The 23,425-nt window shown below is 39.4% G+C and overlaps 1 protein-coding gene across 1 annotated transcript in view; it reads right to left on the bottom strand.

The window, feature by feature from the left end:
* FBN1 (fibrillin 1) overlaps positions 1-23,425 on the bottom strand; it is a 157,391-nt gene that overhangs the window by 65,552 nt on the left and 68,414 nt on the right. The window contains 9 exon segments of the mRNA XM_040601426.1: positions 2,616-2,741; positions 3,656-3,709; positions 5,791-5,943; positions 7,244-7,366; positions 12,215-12,337; positions 14,464-14,589; positions 18,007-18,126; positions 18,926-19,066; positions 20,446-20,604. Coding sequence (XP_040457360.1) covers positions 2,616-2,741; positions 3,656-3,709; positions 5,791-5,943; positions 7,244-7,366; positions 12,215-12,337; positions 14,464-14,589; positions 18,007-18,126; positions 18,926-19,066; positions 20,446-20,604 — 1,125 coding nt within the window.

The raw sequence follows: 23,425 nt of genomic DNA, 5'->3' as shown, positions 1-23,425 counted from the left end.
CACTTTCATCTTGCCTATATTGTGAAACAGGTTTATGCAGTCTCTGATTCCCTGCACAGCAGCCCCCACAGTCATGAAAGAAACAAGGAGATGATTGGTTTGGAAAGGTTTGCTGGTCATTCTGGTCTTTAAATCACCATTTTTTCCAAGCTGGCTCTGAACTGTCTTAGATGTTATGGTTAACAAGGCCAATGTAAGTCTACACTTGCTTCAGAGGTGAAAAATTTAAATAGAAACGCTAGTACTAAATTTCAAGAGCCCTTAGGAAATCTTTGGAAGAGCTGTGGTCATTAGAGAGAAGTTGGAAGAAGGTGGCACTGGGCCATGAATGGCAGGTGAAGACCAAGACCAGGAGAGACCCCGAGAGCAGACAGCAACAATTGGCTAAGTCAGAGAGGCCTCCAAAAGTGTTGAGAGAAGTTGGGAAGACTCAGAGGGTCAGCGCAGCAGCTGGGAACAGCAAAAGTGCTAAGAAAAAGCAGGGAGATTTGCAGAATAAAACAGACCATGTGGGAAGCTTCACAGGAGTTCAGAAAAATTGAGAGAGGGCCAGGTGGAACATTATGGAAGAATGGGAAACAGCTGTGATGGAGCATGGATGTGGGCTGCAACAGGGTGGGCTGGGGAGCAGCTGGAAAACTCACAGATGGATGGGGAGAAGAGAAGGCATGCCATAAACTATGGGCAGAAACTGAAATGGGACATGGATAATTAAAGCCAAAGAAGCAAATGGGAAAATGGGATGAATTACAGCACGACTTTTATCAAAGATAGGTCAACTCTCATTTTTTTAAAAATAAGATAGTGGACAGTTTAGACTGGGATAACACAGATGACTTAAGCTATTAAGGTTTAAGCAGAGAATACAGAACCCAAATAAAATTATTATGTAAGTTGGAGATAACAGGAAGGAATTTAAGAACTTTAAGGTGGTTCCAGAGCTGGCTGAAGGAGAGATTACAGTAGGGTATATTGAAAAGGGTAGTAATCACAATGGAGAGAGAATATTAGCAATGCCTTTTGGGGATCAGTCTTGGGACTAGTCCTATAAAATATTCATTGTAATGCAGAAACAAAAACTGAACAGGATCAAAAACTGAGGACAACACTAAGCTGGAAGTTATTACCAATACAGAGAATCATGCAAGACTAAATTAATCTTGACAATATGAATGAGAGTAATAAGATGAAATATAATCACCAGTATTCAAAACTTTGCAATTAGGGACCAATAACAATAACATGCTATAAACCAGAACTCATCAGTTGAAGGCTATCAACAAGAGAAAACTCTGGATGTAGATCCCAATTAGAGGTTAAACTTTGATCCCGAAGTATAACATGTATTTGAGAAAAGACTAATGCACTCTAGAATCAGTTTAGGCAGGATATTCCTAGGGGCAGTGGAGAATTGCTAGCACCACTATACAAGGCACTGGTCAGACCTCATCCACACACTGTATACTGGTCAGATCAGTCGTGTTCAAGAGAAGCCTTCAGCCTCTGCTTTTATGGAAAGACTGAAAGTGTGGATTTGGATAGTTTAGCCAACAGAATTTAAGAAAGGATATGATGATTCTTCATAAATACTTCAGGGATAAGTGCTGACATGGTGCTAAGTCAAAGGATAATATTAGTACAACATCAACTGGCAATAAAATGGTCACAAATAAATTTTAACAGGAAACCAGAAGAAATTTCTAATCAGTTGTGCAAAGGAGGTCTGGAACAATGCACCAATGCATGAGTGGAAGAAAGGAATCTAAAGGGTTTTAAGTTATGGGCTTTCAATGGGACAGTGTAATGGAACAAGAGAACTGCCAGAATTAAAATTTGTAACAGGAGTCTGCAAGCATCTAATGGGATTTTTAACATCCCAGATAGTGTGAGAAGAGACTGGACTGCTACTTATTGAATTCTTTTTATCCCATGCCACAGTGCTTCCACTGGTCACCTCTAAGGAGTAAGAAGAATTTATTTCACCTCTTCTGTGATGAAAAATTTGGCTTTAGATTTTATTTCACTTGTACAGCACAGGAAATCAGCCCTAGCTAGAGACACCAGGCCATCAGATTCTTTTGCTGCTTCCAATGACAGTAAGTTTTCCTGTGTCTGGCCAGTACACTTAACAGAGTTACACCAATAGCGCTAACTGAAAGCTGAAAGGGAATTTTCTCCAACATCAGAGTTGGGAGAAACCATGTAAACCTTCTGCAGCATATGGGATGCTTATCTTTTTATAATCAGTCAGGAGTTTCACTTAAATCCTCTGCACATTGGTGATCCTACATCCCTCCTCTGGTGCATTCTAATCACAGGATCTGGCTTCTTCTGATTTTGAGAAACACTGGTATTGCAGAGTGCAGGTTCATGGACTTAACTGAACTGGATGTTTATTGCCTGGTTGCCAGAGTCACTGATCACAATGGGCCCTTTCCAGCTCCACAGTGGAGGATTTTATAAGCATTGCAAAACAGTGAAATTAAAACAAGAATTCAGCAGAAACATCCAGAAATATCAGAAGAGCAGCTAGTGGATCTGAAAAAACACTGAAAAAGTGAAAGAGGATAAAAACAAGCATCAAACTTCAAAATGAAAAATGGGACATTTCATACCAATGCAATTTTTCCCAGTTGAATCTACTTCATACCCAGGGTTACAAATACATTTGTATGTTCCATGCAGATTCTCACACCTTCCATTTGGACAGAGATCAGTATCCAGTAAGCACTCATTAATATCTACATAAAGGTAAAAAAAAAACCAAACAAAAAAACCCAGAGTCAGTTATTGAGGGGTTGTGGAGGTTAATTCTCCAGACTGGAAAAAAATACATTTTCAATACAAGTACCATTGGCTGGTCCATATTTAGAATCATGTAGTTCTAATTAGGGAATTCACACATACATATATTCACACTCCAGAGAAAACAGCATCCCTTTCACACGGACTTAAGACCACCTCTAGCCCACAGACATTTAAGAGACTTGAAACTGTAGGTAAGAACTGGGATATTAAACTGGGGTCTTACTTTTCGAGAGGCACATGTACTAATGCCCCCCTGTATCTCCTGATTCACAGCATTTTCAGATGGTATCGCTCTCCAAAGCATGAACATCCCTCCTTTCTGAATGCTTTTCCCTCTCTCTCTACTGCCAGCAAATCTACTAGCAAGCATTGGCTGACTTATGAGTCTGCAGTTTCACAGTTCTACAACTACAAAGCTTTCACTGTAATCATTTGCTCCTTTCTCTGTAATTAACCAAACTCTGTCAGCCTGGCCTTTTTGACAGATGGAAATATGTAAGAAGCTCAAGTTCAACATGGCTTTATTCTTCTGGATTATTTCAGTTGAAATGTGTAAATATGACTTAGGTATATGGTTTCTAAGTCATATAGGTAATAACACTTCTCACAAATTTGCCATTCTTTTATAACTGCACTCACAGACGTTCTATGGCATACACCAGAGAGGACACACTGGCACGCTCCAGTCATTTCATCCTAAATTATTCTAATGTGATGCAAACAGCCATTTGAATAAGCCTTCCTCCCATTCCTTCCTGCCATCATCCCCACCAGCGTGTCTAACAAATCAAGGATATCAAGGTCTAGCCAGAACTGCTATAGTTCAAATTACATTAGGTGATCTTACCATTTCCTCCTGCAGTCATGCCAGTTCCACTGCTGCAGAGAGCCTGATATTCAGCTGGAAAAATATTAAAATACTTACTGGAATATTCTTTCTTAGCTCATTGCTTTCAGCATCACCATTTACAACATGCCAATTAATTACTCGAATGAAAGAACATGCCTTTCAATTATTCTGAAAACATTAACAGCCTCACAGTGTTCTGAACCTGTGAAACATTTTAGCAGATTCAGGGTCTGCATCTGCTCATGGAGACGGATGAGGGAAAACACATGATGAACTGAGGCATTTAGGAACAGACATAAACTTCATGCTGGCCCTCCTACACAAATGAACCATAACATATTCACAGTAAGATTCTCCAGAACTCATATGTCCAAGCCCTTGCACAAGGTGCACATTCAAAATGACCAAGAAACAGAAGGTTTCCTATAAACGTAGCCCATATTTAACTCCATTTAGCAGCAGTATCTTCAGGAGTTCATAACAGATCAAGGATCTCTTATCCTTAAAAAAAAATAATTAAAATATGTATCAAAGTATCTCAAATGTCTCAGTTACCACTGGATTCAAGTTCTACTTGTGAGTTCAGAGCAATTAACAGACTAAACTGACAGCCACAGTAGCATTAAGTGTTGCCATATTTTCCAATGTATCTGCACTTTAATAACAGCCCAAATAATCACACTGCTAAAATTAATATATATTGAAAATATTTATGGCATTGGCTGTCTTCTCTTTAAGGAAAATTACATGGAACATATCTCCCAATATTATCATAACCAGCAGATGAATATGTACCCCTGCTTCAATCAAATAATCACTGCCACTGTATGTGAAAGCAGACCTGCTCTGGACATGCATCAGCAACACTTTTAGTCTAGCATGGCAGCAACTCGTGCAGAGAGCTTCCAAGGGGCACAGAGACACAAACGTCTTCCTTTCAGGAATTTTTTTCAGTCTCTCTGATACAATGCTGCTCTCACAAGAAATCTGCACCTTCCCTTCCCCACTCAAAGCCTAAAGCATGTGCTACACTTCACCCTACATCAGATGGTATTTCTTAAGCAATTGAAAAGATGGGTAAAATAACACAGGAAAAAAAGCTTCCACATACATATACATTCTGCTAAAGCAATTCAAATCTAAAACAGAAGTCAATGATAGAGTCCATAAAAGATCTACAATACGATAAGGGCCCATTGATATCAGCAGAGGTGCTGGAAAGGCTCCTTCCTAGTTTGCTATTCTAAACAACACAGCATGTTATACAACAGTGGTCAGCAAGTTCCTGCTGAAGAGCTCATATCAGTTCAACCAGCCTAATTTGTTCCAACTGGTTTTCTCCCTAATGCTTTTCATAAAGCTATCCATTAAAACTGAGATTTAAAAAATTATTCTAAAATTATTTTTGCCTACAAAACATATACCACATTAGTATGAGATGCTTTTGAACTACATATAGAATAGCATATTTTCTTTACGTTGCAACAACAGATTTGCTGAGTGAGAAGAATCACTCAACAAAGCTGGGCTTCAAAGTAGCTCCCTGCAGTCAGTCACCTCCGTGAAACCAGTGTATATTTACTGGCTTCACAGCAAAGACTGTGTCAGCACAGTCTTCTTGGAAGAAGTGCTTTCCTGAAAGCAGATTCTGCCCATGAAAATGATTAAGATTGCTTTCTTGCCAGAGAGAGGTTATGTTCCAGACAACTTTGCTAGGTGGGGATTTGGGTGACAGACTCAAGTATTCTCAAGCAACTTAACTGGACATTTGTTCTTGCATTGACTATCCAAAGGCTAGTTACTGTATAAACAATTCCAGATCACTTGAAGGATACAGAATTCAAGCAGCAAACATCTGACTCACAGGTGTACATAAGGATTTGAAAATATGTATATATATATGAATTACTCTAGATATTTCCATTAATAATTCCAGTGTACTCCTCTCCAACATGCAAAATAGAAGATTGTTCAAAATATAGGATGTTATACAACAATTTAACCCTTCTGATTTAGGAAGGTTAATGCTAATGTTGATGTGCAGTGCTAATACGAAAGTGTATTTTACCTTTCTAAAAACAGTTTATCGACTAAAGCTTAGATTTGAATATGTACCAGTAAATAGGCCATACCTGAATTTTGCGCTGGGCAGGGCTGACAAGGCTCCCCAAAAGCATAGTCAGTGCTGGCACAACAGCACTCTGATTTTGTAACTGCACCCGTTAACGGTCTCACGCACTGTCCCCTCTTGTAGCCACCATAGCATGTGCTTCGCATATGTGTATCTGAGGAAAGAAATCTCTTTTCAACATGCCATAGGAACTATACTGCCATAAATTACAACAAGTATTACATGTAGCTTGGGTATCATAACCACGGTAAAATAGTTGTAAAAACAAAACATCCTTCAACATTTCCCTATGCTTTTTACCGGCCTATACCCTCATTCTACTTGGGACAGGAAATTCTTGTTCCTCATGCTCCTAAGAGTTCAGATATACAAACTAGTTACTGCATTTCATAACTCAACTTGCATCAGTGAACTACGAGGGGAACAATCAATACTTAACCTTGAACTAGCAAAAGGCCACAGGGAAAACAGACCAAGTCTCTACCACGTGGCAGGGACGTTACTGACTTGCAACCTGACAGGCCCAGCAGCAGCATCTTTGAGCTAGAACCAAGTATCGTCCCAAAACTTAAAAAAACACCAACTCAGTCCTGTTTACTTTCAGAGTTAGAGGATGGATTTGGTTTTAACAAGAAGTATTTTATCTCCCCCTCCCAGCCTTGTTAGTTGTCTCTGACTCACAAAGGCTAAAATCACCACTGGTGCAACATCCTGGATTAAGCCCACTAAGGCTACACTAAAGCTTATTTCATTTTATACCTGAAAAACAGGTAGAATGAGAGAAAAAGAAAAAACTTCCACACGGAAAAGATCACAAAATGTGCTGCCGCTAGAAAAATCCTTCTTTGTAAAAACAACTTCTAGTAAAAAACGAAGAAAAAGGCAGTAATGCTATTTCAGTGCATAGGATTTAAAAAGTTGATCTCCTCAGGTCCAGGTGTGATGTTTCTCATTTTTAAAAATCTGGTCCATAATAGCTGCCAGTCACATTAGAATATTAAAATCAAACACCCCAAATATCTTTCACTTGTAAAGAAACAGGCAGAAGTGGAAAAACTGGCATGTCCTACTTTAAGAAGAGGAGAAAGAGTAAAATATATCTTTAAGCTTAGTGACAAATGAAGAATCCTACATTGACAGAAATGGGGCAAATTCTTACCTACTCAAAACTGATACAGCACTACTCACCTCCAACAGTACTACGCTGTACAGTCTACCTGACCTTGTGATTTGGCCCACACATTTTTTCTCTTTAAATGCAAAGGAACGAGAAAAAAGCAAAATGGGCTATTACAGTAAATATCCCAGAGCTAGTAGCATCCACTACAACTACCACCCAACAATCCATGAAAAATTTGGTGAATTCTTCATTCAAACTTGATCTGTCCATCAGTCTAGCATTAATGCCTTAGCATTGGTTAATTGTGTCTCACCACACATTAAGCTTGCCTTACCGACACACACGCGTCCATCCAGTCCTACTGCAAGGCCAGGGAAGCATTCACATCTGAAAGAGCCATCAGTGTTCACGCAGCGCCCGTTCATGCATATTCCAGCTGTCTCACACTCATCGATGTCTGTTGGAGAACAGAATGACCTTTATTAGAAATTAAATTACATAGTGTTCAATGCCTGGCTGAAACTTGCATTTGTGCAGCTTCTTTTCAATACATCCTATAGAAAAATATCAAGTGTAAATGGAAACTAGTTCAAGTAAGTGTTTTATTAGGAATAATGACCAATTCATTTTGTGAAACAGATGAAGAAAATGCAAAATTCAGGAGAAATAAACAGAAAAAAACAATTTAGCTGTCCTTAGAAAGCAAAAAGGGACTACATTTTCCTAACTTGTTCCCAAGAGGTATATATTCTGATTTAAGGGTCATTCAGGCAAAAACATAATCAGAGGAAGGAGGAAACTGTGACTGCTAAAAAAAAAAAGGACTTCTGTAGTGTACAACAGGGCAGTCCCTTTTGGTGCTAACAGTTAGTTCCTGCTGTAAGAAACCAGTCCAGATAGCAAATTGAATCTTTGACCCCTGTTACGAGGTACCTTCACAGGGCCACCAAAGTATTTCCCTTCCTTCTGCTGTGGGTTCAGTTTTCAGCAGCACATCTAAACCTCCACAGTCAGACCCTGCCCACACGTAGTGTCTCTCTGGTGACCTGCATGACAATTGGGTTTTCCTATCAGATGCTCATTACAGCCCACTTTATAAACTTTCAATGGACAGGCAGCACTCCAATTTGAAAGGAATTTGTTAATGATTTGAGCCCTGTGCAATTGCTGAGCACAAGCCACCATCTTTGCCCAACAATAGTACATTGAACAATAAGGCCCTTAGCAATGAAATACAAGAATGAAGCCTTATAGTATTAGACTATCACAAAGGGATGTTAAATTAATACAAAAATTGTATAGGCTGTGCGTCCTGTTAATAGTAAGATTATTCTCTAGACAGAGAGAGCGTGCCATTATTGTGTACGTGATTAAGAAAAGGAGTGTTTAAAATATTGTTTGGAAGTATGTATAACCTTTATAAAATAATCACTTCATAACAACTCTCCATAATATATACAAGAGACGGTGTGTGTGACAATTTCCTTTTTTCTGACCTTAAAAGGGCAAATTGAGAGTGAAACACCTCTGTGTTTTACTTAGTTTGTGTTGTTTGGCATAAAACATGGCTTGTATGATCCAAGATTCCTTTTTCAAACTGCATTTTAAAATAGAAGTTACGTTTAAGTACATGGGCTCAATTCATTTCTACTTCATCCTGCAATCTTTTGTTCTGTTTCAGACAAATCTTAAATGCTTTTCTCACTTTAAATTTAGTCCTTACTCATTGTAAGTAAAAACAGAGTTGGGACTTCAACATGTGCTTATACTGTTTAACAGTGTAGACAGTTATTTTGTTAGACAACACTGAATTCCTTTGACAGATACAAGTTCTCCTGGAAGAAAAATAAAAAATTAACTTTCCTTTTTTAAGGTTACTTACAGAAACAGAAACGCAAAGTTACTTTTTTTTCTTTTTGCTGTAGTTCATTTTTAAAAAAGATTTTGTAAGCTAGTAAGGGGTGAAATGCGCAATCCATTTTCTTCTGCATCGATTTACAAATGTGTTGAAAATACTGTCATAGATGGTTTACAGAAGGTAAAGTGGGTCACTTAGAATTGTGCAGATCCGGAAAACCTGGCTCCAGTAAAGATGGGGTAAAAAGCTTCTGCTTTTATCAGGGCTGAGATTCCACCCAGTAAATCCACTACGTACACAGGCAAAAAGTCCAAATTTCTAACCTTGACAAGGCTCTGCTGTCTTCTGTGGTAAAAGTCACCATTTGGACAACTTCAAAAATATTCATTTTTCTGACTTTTGCCAGAATTCCTCAAACTGGTTCTCAAAAACCTACTAATGGACTCATTCTCCATGTTCAATGAGTTTTCGCTTTTTCTGCTTAGCCTGCTCAGCAGTGCCAGCTGAGTACAGGAAGTCCTCTAATTTTAACCAGGAAAAATTTGCTCAGACTACTGAACTGCCACTTCCAGTTGCCTTGCAATAGCTTTCAACTTGAGGAATTCCTGTTTGGTCTAAAGATGAAACAATGTATGGAACAGAAGGAATGCTTTAAACCTCTCCCTGCCTGATCTAAGTATTTCTGAAAAATCATCAGCAAATCATCAGTGAAAAAAGCTAATGGTGAATAAGTTTAGTATGTCTTGTATTACAGGGAATATACAAGACCATGGTGTAACATTCTTTTTTGGCACATTACTTCATAAAGCCTGAGTGGAATTTTTTACGAGGCAGCCAAGCATATGCCCTGTACTTATACTTAAAATCCAATTTTATGGAACTGTCAATTACAGTGTCCCCAACTTTCAGTTAGAAATTCTTACTAGCTCAAAGTTCAGCTTACAGCGCATCAAATGAGATGTTTATAGGAGCAATGTGTTGCACACCGCAATTCTTATATTCCTTTGCTGATCCCCTAAAGAGTTTGGTGACGACACGTGTTCAATTCCATATCAAAATTGCTCAGGCAGGTAGCCAATTTGCTGCAGAAATGTCAGTTCATGCATACACACATTTCCAATATGCATGAGCACTAACTGCACGGGGAAGCATGGTCTTGGAGTTTAAGCTTGTGAAAGATCTTAATGCATTCACTTCACAACAAATTCAGGATATGCAGTGTGAACAATGAGTGTTTCAAAGGCTAACTGTTCTGTAGTACAGAAGTTATTTACTCTGCACATGTGGTGTGTACAGAAAGGGCTCAATAAGGAATAAACATTAAAATGTACAGGAAAAGACACTATTGAAGATCAGTCTTCTAAAGTTTTACTAACATGACTGCAGACATTTACCAATGAGTTGTGCTCGCTCTCGCCACGACATTCCTGGGAATCATTTCATGACACTTTTGGTAAGTGGAAGAAAGGAGACAAATACGAAGTTGGGAAAAAGTGTAATTTGAGTGTCAAGGTCTCAGAATCTGGTTTGATATTGACCCAACAGCAATTTAAATATGTAACGAACGTTCACATGCTCATTCATAGAGAACAAGGCTTCCTGTAAGTGTTGAAAAGCAGTAGAGAAATCCTTCATTTTACTATAAGATGTGTTCCAACTTTCAGTAGGAATCAGTTGAGTTGCCTGCAATTTTGGGTAATTTTCAAATATTCTTCCTTTGATGCACAGAAGTAACATTTCTCTAGGGCCAGAAACCTCTTTTTGGCTGTATCCATAAACCTGTTTAGCCAGGAGGCATGTAACAGAGGCTGTGAAGTTGAGTATCATTGGTTTTTAAGTAGTCTGAGGCAATTTACATACCATCTTCTTGCATGGCATTTCAGTGCACAGACTGATGAAAAAAAAACAAGAAAAGAAACCCCAAAAGATGCTGAAGGCAAGAATCAAGACAAGCATTTGGGCTGAGTTTGCATCAGTGAGTCACATCCCTGCTAACGACACACAGAGCAGCCAGTGGTCTTTGGGAAGGCGACTGGCTGATGTGCCAAGACCTGACGGGCATTGAGTGCTTCCCCGCCAAGTCTGAGACCAAGTGTTGCTGCCATCCCACACACAGACCAGCTGGAAAATAAGCTTTGGCAGAGCACAGACATACACTTACCACTTGGAAAACAGGTAAGAATGGAAATGAAGCTGATTGCTCTAAGTGTGCAAAGGCTGCAGCCAACACAGCCAGTAGCTGTTAAGCTAAGGAAACACCTGTATGGATCTGCACATTTGTTCAATCAAGAAACTAAAGAACAATTCAGTCTCCCCATAAAAGCAACCCTATTACAAAGCAAGAATGAGGTCATCTCATTAGAAATGCACGATTCCCCCACCTGGAGGCTGGGTAGCACTGCCCTGCATACCTAGTGCAAAAATTACCAAATGCAAGAGAAGTTCTGGATGTTTTACCAGATTTATTGGCCTGGTTTGGATCTAAAGTCTAAGTCTAGACACCGTGCAGTTCAGATCTAAGACTGGTACAATGTTCAAGAAGCAATGGGATCCAAATTAACTGACTTTTCATGTCACTAGCTCTCAAAACCAAATTATTTATTCAAACATTTGCTTTTGTTATTGGTCTGCAACAAGATGCTGCTGTGTAATCCAGTGTGACATTTTTTTAAAATTTGCCAAAGTGTAAGCAAGCACTTTTTCTGCCTTGATTCCAAGAGTTGAAAGACTTTACATTTTTCAAAAGAAAAAATGTAACTTGACCCCAGCACTTGTTTATTCCTTATTTCAGCTTCTGCTTTGTGCCTATAAAACTTGTTGAAACATGAAGATTTATACATACAAAACTTCCAGTTCCTGACAGGACTGAACGGAAACTGATGATGTAACCAGCAACCAGAATGGTGCAGTGTCTCCACAGCCGGTATTGCTGAGCTAGCGTAATAAATGGAAAAGACAATCTTGCTGTACTGCTCATGTCTGCATCTCAGTCACACGGGGTACTGGGCAGATGCTGTATTGACTAGGAACACCCAGGCAGGAATGGGAGCAAAACCCAAAAAAGGCAATGAGCCAGGATGTTTGGGTGGCCAAAGGCAGAACATTTAAAAAGCCAAACACAAAAAGTGAGATATACTGAAGCCAAACTGCAAAAGACATCATAGGCAAAAAGACCTGGAACTTAACTAGGTCAGATCACAGAGTCCTTGACCAAAGAATATTCCCCACTGGCTGGTTAAGGCAGTTACTCAACACTGTGGAGAAGATGGAGTACTGTCTTGCAGTATGACAGATCATCCTACCCAATTAAAAAAACCATGTCTGATGAGAACTCTGCCCAGTATTTCTTGTCCCTAAGGATCAGTGTAAGAAAATAAGGTGATTCTTGAAGCTAGCAAAGGGATATGACTCATAGGCTTTGGGAACCTGTAATTTTGTTGTGCTCACCTCGGCAATAACGTCCATCAGATGCTAACTGGAATCCTGGTTTACAAATGCATTTAAAACTGCCATCTTCATTGATGCACATCCCGTTGAGGCACATGTTCCTTATGCTGCACTCATCCATATCTGAAAATGTACATAATAGACATAAAGCTCATAATGTTTAAGTAAAAAAGCTCTTACTAGTTATATCCAAAAGATAAACTTTAATTCCTTTCTTAGTCGTCAGAGGTATATGTTAATCAGAAACATACAATGGGACATAGCACACCATCCTAGAGGATGTGTCAAAACAATGACTCTTTTTTTTTCATAATGTATCATTAACATATAAAGGTAAGCATCTGGAACAGGCAAAAGAGAATGAAAAACAGATGAGAAACCGGACAGCTATAAGAACTGCCAGTTGGTAAAAACTGTAAAAAAGAAAGAAACATATGTAACTAAAGAGGCTTGCAATCTTGGTGTAAATAGAAGCTGTTAGAAGCAGCCTTCCATTTGAAATGGTAAACACAATTTTATGTTATCAAGAACACCTGAAAGAGAAGGAGTGGGCATCTCTGTTTGGAGTAAAGGTTTTTGTGACCTCCATTGGATGAACCCAAGAGTTATGATGTGGGAGAATTCCCAGCACTGTGCCACTGTGCTCAAGCATGCACTCTGTGAGGACCTTCATCAACTTCCATTTAAAATGAAACCTACCCCTTCCCTGGCATCAGCATGACAGGTCACATAGAAGGGTACTTACTAATCTTGGCTTCATACTAGCATTATTCACCCTCTGATCTAATGACATGAAGGACTCAAATAAGGAAAGGTGGGGGTCCCAGACGCTGCTATTCTGAACCCTGCACAGGTACTCACACGACAAAAAAAACCCAAACACCAAGACAGTACAGAGAATTCTGTGCTTGATTTGAGCAAGCTTTTATATCCTCTTTGTCTTTATTTTGTCCTGGCACAAAATGAAATCAGTTTTGGATGTTACATCTGAAAAAAATCAGAACTATTTACAAGTTTCATCTAAAGGACTATACATAGGTGCAATGACAAGGTCTTTACTGATTAGTGAGTGTGCACATGTACTCCTAAGAACAAAACTCAATGCATTACAATGCCAGAGATTAAACTGTTTCATAAGTGGACGCAACAGACATTCTGGCAACATATGCAATGGAATTAAAAATGTTTTACCAGACCACCAATGTCCTGGTTCTTATTACTATTAGCACATGGCATTTGGTGGGAAAGGAAGAAACCAGAATAGAGGTTTTTTTCCAAAATATATTAATTTCCAAATCTATTTAGTCAATATAGTTCCATAATAAGATACTTAGAAAGCAGCTTATAGTGCTAAACTGTATCTAAAAAAAGAGTCAGGAAAAACAGAGTCTTAAAATGTCTGTCTCTACCAAGGATTAACAGAATCACTACTAGCACATAAAATCACTGGATCATAATGACATTACAATATATTCGGAATCGTGCTATTTTCCTTAATATTGCAGCTGTCTTGGACAGAAATTACACTTCTAGACATGGTGTGTTTTCTTTTTACTTACAGGCTAAGTCAGACAAAAATAATTTATGATTTAAAAAAAAAAATAAAAAAAATTGTGTATCTATCCCAACCAGGAATTTTGGCATAAAGTATTAGAGCTGAATCACTGAGATAATATTCTGCCAAAAATGTTTCTAAGAACAGTGCTTGAAATTCCTTTAACGTATGAATAGATCATTGGGAACCCTCCCAAGGACCTTGGGAAGCATGATAAAGAACATTCTTCTTTTTTCCCCCCTTTACTAAAGGTCTGGGAGGTAGGAACACATCAATTATGTTTACAAATTTTTCTTAAAACAGTTTTTATGGGTCAGACCAGACTGCATCTACATAAAACACATAGCTAGTCACCCAGTAAGATCCCATAAAGCGTGCTGTTAAACACACAGTAAAATCAGGCAGCATGTGACTTGTGCTCCGTTTTAAAATGTACCACTCCCATCAAAGAAACTGCATTTTGTGATAGTGGTATGTGCTATTTCTCCTGCTGGACAGACATCCCGTTGAGGATTGCCAAGCCAAGGTTCCAGAGCTGGCTGCAAAAGACAGTTTACTTGCCCTCCCAGATACAGCAAAAGGTATTTAGAAATTTGATTCCTTGTTCCTTCCCTTCCCCCCCCACCAGAGGTCCTTTTCTTTTTCATTGACGTGAATAATCTCTTGCAACAGAATAACTTCAGAAAAGTCTTACCTTCGCAGTTTTTCCCATCAGCTGCCACTTGAAAGCCAGCATTACACACACAGTGAAAACTGCCATCTGTATTTATGCATCGTCCGTTATTACAGATACGACCATTCTGTAAACATTCGTCAATGTCTGAAAGCCAATCAAAAAGAAAAATAACATTTTGGGCTTTTTCTTTTTTATACTTGAGAGGAATTTTTCCCATTTCCCCTTCCCCTGGGTCTTTAACCCTACATGGAAACTATATTCACCTGAAAAATGATTTATTTTTATTTTCATAACCGAACGTTATGGGGGTGGAAAATGTTCATCAGCTTGAAATTTCAAGTTGCTGTGAAAGAATTTCAGTGAACATTACCCTGCAGCTTGGTCAAACAAGAATCATACTCTTTCAGCTGTTTTTTTGCATTTTTGTTCAGCATGAAAATATTTTTACTGAAGTTTAACTTAACAATAGTAACTACTGAAGGAAAGACGGAGGCTTTGTAAGATAACAGGAAAGTTCGAGACCTTCCCACCTTGGAAGATATTTCTCCTGCTTATTTTATATTTGAAACATCAGCTCCTCATTTCCCTCTCTCTGCAGGAGGTGCTTGGCAAGTGCTTTGGAGGACCTGAATAGTGATATCACACGAGGCTGGCAGCTCTCCCTCTCCTCCAAACGAGGGGAGAGGAGATGCTGAGACAGACTGTCTAGACATTTTTCAGATTGCTCAGTGTTCTCCATCAAGGCCTGGACCATCTCCCAGAGATTCCTGCACACAGGGGACTCTGCTCACAGCGATCTCAACCAGCCCATGCAGACCTATCTATTGTGCAACCAGACTGTCTCCCCAAATATCCTGGGGGTGCCCATCCCCACAGCAGTGCATTACCCTGCTTCAGGAAGATGCAGAGCACAGGGTGTTCTCCCAAACGTCCCTGCTCTCTGGACACCTATCTGAGGTGGAAGGGATGTCTCTCAAAACTGTGAACCAGTAGTTGCCTTCTCAACAGTGTGGTAGTTTTTGGAAGCTGCTAAGAAATCCCTGAATATAAGTGTTTTGCAAGCAAGCAACCAGGCCAGCAAAGGCAAGCGCCACTCAAGTGACAGCTCACCGCAGTGGTAGCTTACAGCCCCCTCGACTTCCAGTAAAAGCATGCAGGCTCGATAAACCTCCCCTCAGGTGACAAACAAGCATTACTGGATCAACAATGCATAGAAGTGAGTTTTCTCTCTGCTCAGTCCCTTTTGCCCCACTTTTGTGGCAATCAGTTTTACCTGAGCCTGGCTTCAGCTACTCCACCAGCTTCCTTCCTTAGGACAGGCAGAAATGCCACAGTATCTCAAGATTTTTCTGGTCTTCTAGCTTTCAAGAGTTCATCAGGATTTGTACTTTTATGTACCTCATGCCATCTAAATCATGGCAGAATCTTGTTCTTTACATACACACAGCTGATCAGAGACCCACCACTAGTTTATGTTACATTTTGAATTTTCAAATTATGAAATAACATTGTGGATTATTTTCTTTTCCCGCTCAGAGAAACTTGTAAAAATCAAAGCTCCCCTCTCACTGACATACCCACAATTGTGGCCATCTTCATGTAAGGTCTGACCTCCCCCTCTCAGAAATGTCAGGTAGATTACAGTAAGCACTTAGCTGTTAAAGCTTTGACTCCCATACATTCATAGCTTATCACCATAAAATTTCACTTCTTCTCTGCAGTCCACTTTACATCCCCTCTTCTGCAACTCAAAAGCATTTCTTGTTTTGATCACTAAACATAATGTGACAAGCTGATTCATCAATGTCTCCCATTAACATACACATTCAGCCAAACTCTTACTAGATTATAAGGGATCCTAATAACAGTTGAATCAGTAGCTTGCAATACAGTCTGCAATGTTTAATCGGTCACCTATCAGACTCATCATGCAGAAAAAAAGCATTCCTCTGGAACCTCTGAGCAAGGAATAGATAAACATCTGTTCATGATGGAGACTTCATTTTTCAAGAACAGACGTAAGGAATACATTTGCAAAAGCGTATCAGCACAGACACATATGTGCATGCAAAGAATAAAACCTCAACATACAAAGTAGTCATGCGAATTAATTTTACAACAAATGCTGATTTTGGCAGGCACCAATGCTCTATGTATGTTTTGCCAAATGCACCCCACCAGCCTTTTTCTTTTCCCTAATCTGGTCCTAAAAATTCCTTCAGAAAACAAAGATTCTGCACATCATAGCATTTTCTGAACTGCCTGTCAAGCAAGTGCAGTTCCCATAGACTGCAACGGAACTGCTAAGTGACCACACTTTAATGCCATTAAGCTACTGGGCTTCTGACAACCATGTGTTTGTGTAATGAATCAGTCAAATTAAAAGCGTGTGACAAAAATGACTCATGAGTAAATTCATCACTGCTGAGACTCCACTTCAGCACTCCTTCACCACTAGTCAGCTGAACTATGAAGATGCTTCCACAACATGGCTGTTTGGCAGCAATTAGGTCAAATACTCCCAGCAATGTGCAGCAGCGGTGCTGGCTCTGCGTGTCCTCCTGGAGTGGAGTAAGCTTCTCTACTGCTAGTATCTTTCTGATTCACAAAGAAAAGAAAAAAACTGCACACTATACAGATAGCTCTCGCCTGGCTTTTTAGAAATTCTCTGCTTCAGAATGAGTGCATGCTCAAGGAACCCTCCTCTTAGTGCAGAAAGCAAAATATGAAGACAAGCTGGGACTCTGAGCATTCAAACATCCTGTTTCATTTAGATGCTTCATTTCTTACAGAATATCAAAGTAGCCATTCATTCTCCTGCCAGAAGTCTCCCATTATGACTTAACTATAAAGGACTGTATCCACCTTTACGGTCAAATTCCCACCGCAGGACAGTTTGGGAGCCACAGAACCCTGACAGAGCACTGACTACTGAAGAACTATGCGTTCCCCACTCCCATAGGAAGACAGGATGAAGACCATCACGACTACTGTTGAGCCTGGTCTTCAAAACACAAATAATGTGGATTCTACAGCTTTCCCACCTAGACCTTCCCAGTGCTTCACTACTTTTTCACACCCTATTTAAGTTTTCATTGCTGTAATCTTTGCTTAGTTCTTTCTCTGACAGTGGGCAGGGACAACACACAGGCATTGTACTCTTGTATTTACCCACTGGAAGACTCATCTTCCCCATCCCCTTAGCCTTTAACAGTCTTTCATAGGTAAAGAGGGAATGTTTAACTGTCCTTGAGATCCTCAAGAAGCAGAAGAAAAAAATGTCTCAATAGTTTAAAAAACAAAACCAAAAAAAAGACGTCTCTTCCACTTCATAGCCACAAATGGTGCCAAGATACTTTCAGCACAAGACAAAATGTCTTTCTTCGTAACCCAGTCTGTGAACAGCCAACTCAGGCGGATTAATCATTTTTACTGCCATATCTGATTTATTTTTTTAAAAACACCTCATATTTAACACATCTGTTAAATTTTGCTTAAAAACTATTTCCCTCTCTGGTATGTATACAATAGTATAGATATGGCTGTAAAACCATAATTTACCTCGGCACTCTGTTCTTGTTGGCGTGCTCTGATATCCTATACGACACTGGCATACGTAGGATCCCTGGGTGTTCACACAGTCTCCACTGATGCATGGATTCTTTTCACATTCATCAACATCTGTGGAACACAGACAATATATTTTTATTAAGACATTGGTTGAGTTATTCAGGTCTGTAGGGGTATTTTTTGTAACTGGAGAAATAATGTGCTTCAAGCAGAAAGGAAAGGACATAACCACTGAATTCCCAGTAAAAGGATCCCATGTTCTAAGCTAAGCAGGAGCTGGGAAAAGGGAGTATTCAACAATACAGGTTACTGCATGTGCGAGAGGTAGAGGCCTTACCCCACACCTCCACACTCCCAGCCCCAGTGAAGACACTGATTTTGACAGCAAAATCTTGCATGTAAAAGACAGCTAAACCTTGCTTCTATCATCAGGCTCTGGCTGACTTCCAAAACTAAAGAGCTCAAAAGCCCAACAAGATACTCCTGATGAGCTGAAAGAGGACTTGTAAATCTTACTAAGCCCAAGATCACTACTGCTGCTTTTTTTTTTTAATAATATGCCACTTGCATTCTCAGAGAGCTGGTAGCATTTTAAAGAGGTCATTTTCAGTCACTAATAAACACATTATAGCCACAGGTTAGTAAAATAAGAAATCCTTAGTTCATGTAATTTTGTGGCAAGTTACAAGATTTGTTAAATACTGTCTTAAAGGCAAAACTGCTGTAAAAATAAATTTGCAGTTGAAAGCAATTAATTCTTGGAAGTCTATTTACTAGATTGGGTGGGGTTTTTTTTGGGGGGGGCAGGGTGTGGTATTTAAGAATTCAGAGTTATTACATTGTATGGAAAAGAATTTTTTTTCTTTAAAACAAAATTCCCCTCTGTAATTTACAGCAGAAACCCACATACCAATGCATTCCCCTCTAACATCCAGTTGGAATCCTTTGTTGCACTCGCAGCGGTAGCTCCCAGGAGTGGGAACACAGCGCCCATTAAGGCAAAGGTGTCGGAACAGTTGGCAATAGTCAGTGAAGTTCACCGGCAAGATTACTGAAATAACAAAGTTGGAAAAATATTTTAATGGTTCATCATCATAATTTTTGGTAATTGCAACTTGTGTAGCACTTTCCATTAAAAGTCAACATTTACCTTTCATGATAATGTGAATCACAGTAAAATAAGCATTGGGAGAGAAAAAATGCACGTTGACTCTTAGAGACTTGTCTGAAAACACCTAGCAGCCACTGATTTTATTCATTGTGGCAAGTCTGATCCCATTTTCCTCTTTTGCAGGACGCAAGAGGACCAAGTCTGCTCATACCTAGTGGTAAAGCGGGTACATGGCACTGCAGGGACACTACTAAAAGCCTAGAGCAGCAAAGAGCAGGCAGACTGGTTCAGTTATCTCTGTTTTCATAGGTATCAGAGTGAGAGGAGGGCAGGGATAACCCTGGAAGGTATGCCTGTGTGGTCCTTGGCTGGCACATGTGAGCTGGCTCCGTGCACCCAGCCGACCAGAAGCTCTGCAGCTACATCAGTGCGGTGTCAGCCCTGAGTTAACATACTTTGCCTCTTGGGCTAAGCTCAGCTTGCCGCTCAATGAAGGCTAAATTGTTTCAGCTGGTGTCAGTGCAAGCAGAGCCTGCTTGCCTCTGCACAGAGCATGGGAGAAATAAGCTTGTGTTTACTTGCAGGAGAGTATGTGGCTATGCCAAACAATTTCAGGTGGCACATGCCAACTGCAGACTGTATGGGCATGTAGTAAATTCCCTGAGCAAGGGACAGAATGAAGCATGTATCAGCATTCTGTTCTTCCTTGCTCTAGAGAAGTCTAACCTATCCATGCTTATCACAGATTCTTTCTTTGTGTTGGGTCAGCCTCAGTGTCCAGCAAACCAGTAGGTTTTTTGGTACATTTCCTACTTGGCCAAGCAAGTGATGAAAACAACCTGAAAGAAGCTGCTTTCTCCCAGCCAAGTTCTTTAATGTCAGTAACTATCACAACCTAGTCAAACTGCTATTCACATTCCTCCACGTTGACATGCAGCAAAGCTCACAACAGCCTTAAAATAACAGTAATGTAACGACTACAATTCATGGGCCTCAGTACAGTGAGGATGTAATTTTTGAATCCTGTCTTAACTATACTATTACTTAACTTAACTACTATATTATAACTTAACTATATTATAACTACTATATTATAACTTAACTACTATAGTAAAAATACTACCAATGAGGTACATTTGCTGTAAGACATATAGTAACCAGGCTATGATTAGAAGGATATTTATACACAGACTAATAGTCCACATAAAGTAAACAAAAGATACCAACAGCTGAAGGGAGCACATTGCTCCTGAGAAACACGTGTTTCTAAAGAAGCTAAGTGTAAATGGTGCAGGGAAAGGTTATTATTTCTCTCTTACCATGAGATGGTGGAGCCCGAGATGGATAGATGGTTTCTGGTGGCTGAGGAGGGTAAACACCAGGAACGAGTGGTGGAGGGAATACATCAGGACGACCCGGAGGAAGGTCAGGTCTTGCTGGCAGCGGAACACCTATTGCGCACAGTTTGCGATACTCATCTGAAACATGAAAACATGAATGATTTTTTGGACTCTTGTAGCCTTTCCATTTAATCCAACTCTCCTCCTTTTCGGTGTTTCAGATTAGCAATAACAAACCTTCAATAACCTGGAAAATCGGAGTCTGTATGTTTTCTTCATAGTAACAAGCTTTGTTCTATGACTCAGGAATTCGTTCTATGAATCAGAATTTTTTCTATGAAACAGGAGAATATCAATACTACTTGTCAGAGGACTGCTAATAAAAAGATGACATAGCTGACATTCCGGATATGAAACTGAGCAGTGAGGCAGGGACCTGCTCTTAATCTACTTAGCCTTCTTTCAAACAGAATTTTTGGTGAACTCAGTGGGAAATTTACCTAAAGGAGGACTTTTGGACTTGATCCCAAGTTAATTGAATACAAAGCTTCCCACAGACCTCGAAAGACACTGAACAGGGAGAATTTCATTTCAACTGGATTTCTTAGAAATTAACCTCCACAAACAAAGAAATATAAATATAAGCAATGAGGCAAAACCAATTAGGACAATCCATACACTAACACTATTTCCCTGTGAAAACTAATTTTGCCAATAAAAGCAGAAACCAAATGAGGTGCAGTTTAAGGAGAGTAGACATAGAGAATTATGCTCAGATCCACACCAAGTTCATCTTTTCCCAGATGATGGGAGAATGATCTGTTCTGCTGTAAGCACAGTCTATGCTGAGTGTCATGCGTTCTCCTATTGTTTATCTCTATTAGTGGCATCTGCCCTACTGCCCCACTTTTCCTGGTGCCCTCAACTCTTTTGTCTTTGGAAAGTGTGTGTTTGGAACTTGTGATCAAAAAGAACGCACACAGAGTATCACAATTAAAACCGACATTTCCAGCTGACCTAATTTATGTCCACAATTCATGTGTACACAAATAACTATTTGTGCAGCCAGTATCTTTGAACTTCAAAATTTTAAAGTTTATGGCACAGCAGGGGAGAGGAATTATATAATGAAAACAAAATGCTACAGAGATGCATGAATTCCTGAAACAATATAAAAAATGAGAACTGAAAAATAAATTCAGTATTGGGAGAACTAAGCTGGATATTTCAGCCTTCAACACTTTCATCTCACTTTTATTTCCACCTGTAAAATGCATTAGAAGCTCTTGCCTAATCACAGAGGATTTGTTAAATAAACATGGTAGCCTAACGTTCTGCGTTTCCCGATTGTGATCTTTGCATTTATTTTAATGCTCTTAGGTGATTAGTTTGTTTCATGTGTCACTGCATTTCCCTCTATTGATCATTAAGAGTGATTTTAATCTTTAAATCATTCCCAAGAAGACTTTACTGTATCAGGTATTGTACTTTGTTTATTTGTTCCATTTACTAGCTTTCTATTTTGCCTATTCATATGTAAACTGAATCTACTCTCAATCAGTGGTCTACCTGTAATAAAACAGAGACATTTAGAATAGTGTCTGTGCATATACACACACAAATTCCAATATGCAAATGTATGCTAATGACGGTGGGTTTAATAGTCAATTCTCTAATCACACATTCTCTACAACCCACTGATCAATCTTTGTGAAAGAAACAATACTGTATTTCTTTTTTTACTCTAGATTGATCTAGATTTCACTCTAATACCCAATTATCCAAAGTCAATCCACCAGGAGCCTTGGCCCTTCCCTGCAAAGTCATGGCCTTGGGGCTGCCCATTGGTTGAATGGAATTAGCACACACAAAGGGACTGCTGAGGTGAGAACTGAACACACACACATGGCTGGCTGCCTAAGATACCACTTTTAAACTATTTATAGTGTCAATGGTAAACCCTGTCATTCCACATAAACAATTATTGCCATGTTATGCAAAGAAATATAGTGCAAGCCTTTTTTATTGCAACTTTAATCTCCATGTATAATTTCTAGCAATAAACAGCCTATTTTATAGTAACATCTGGGTCTGTTGCCCACATTGAAAATGCAACCACTTGGTTACATTATGCAGCTAGTGCTTCACTTTATATTGCAGTAAATTTCCATTTCAGAGTTAGAGAGACTTTGGGCCACTGACAGCTCTAAATTCCTCATCTTGCTTTCTCAGGATACATTAAGGAATAACTGAAGCTGATTAAATAATGACAGCAATACCTTACGTAGAAGTAAGGGCTTTCAAAAAATTTCAAAGCACTTTTCAAAAGAGTAATTTATCATCTCAATTTATATCCCAAGTCGGGGGGGGGGGGGGGGGGGGGGGGGGGCGGGGAATAAAACTAAAAAAAAAAAATGGCATGTAACCATGATCTGGAAGACTTTGCATGGATTTATGAGTCAGGAAGTCTTGGGTTCTAGCTCCTTCACCACCACGTCTCAGTCTGCAGCCTTGGCCAAATTACTTCACTTTTCCACCCAATTTATTCACCAGTTAGATATGAATAATTAGAAAGTATGTAAAGAAAGCAGACACTGTGTTAAGACTGAAAGTTTTCTCCTTGTGTTCCTATTTCATATGAGCATCAACAGATTACACTATTTTGTTAGCATTATTCTAGCCAGTCTTGGACATTTAACATGTTTAAATATTATTAATGAGATACTGACAGAACCAGGAAGAGTCTTCCAAGAGTTCTGATCATAGATCTCTGCTCCAGTATTACGCAGTTTCACTCAAAGGATTAAAAACAAGAATAATAAACACTCCCATACATGACCTCTGACAATTTCTTTGGAGTTACACTGCTGTAGTGTTATGACCCCCATTCCTCCCTAAACTCTGCACCTCCCTTGAGCTGCTTTCATCAGTCCTTAAGTTTCTTGCATTCTTCTTCTCT

This window comes from Falco naumanni, chromosome 7 (genome assembly GCF_017639655.2).
Source record: "Falco naumanni isolate bFalNau1 chromosome 7, bFalNau1.pat, whole genome shotgun sequence".
NCBI classification, from domain to species: domain Eukaryota; kingdom Metazoa; phylum Chordata; class Aves; order Falconiformes; family Falconidae; genus Falco; species Falco naumanni.
Note: the sequence above shows the minus strand (reverse complement) of the source record. Positions and strands in the feature narration are given on the sequence as shown.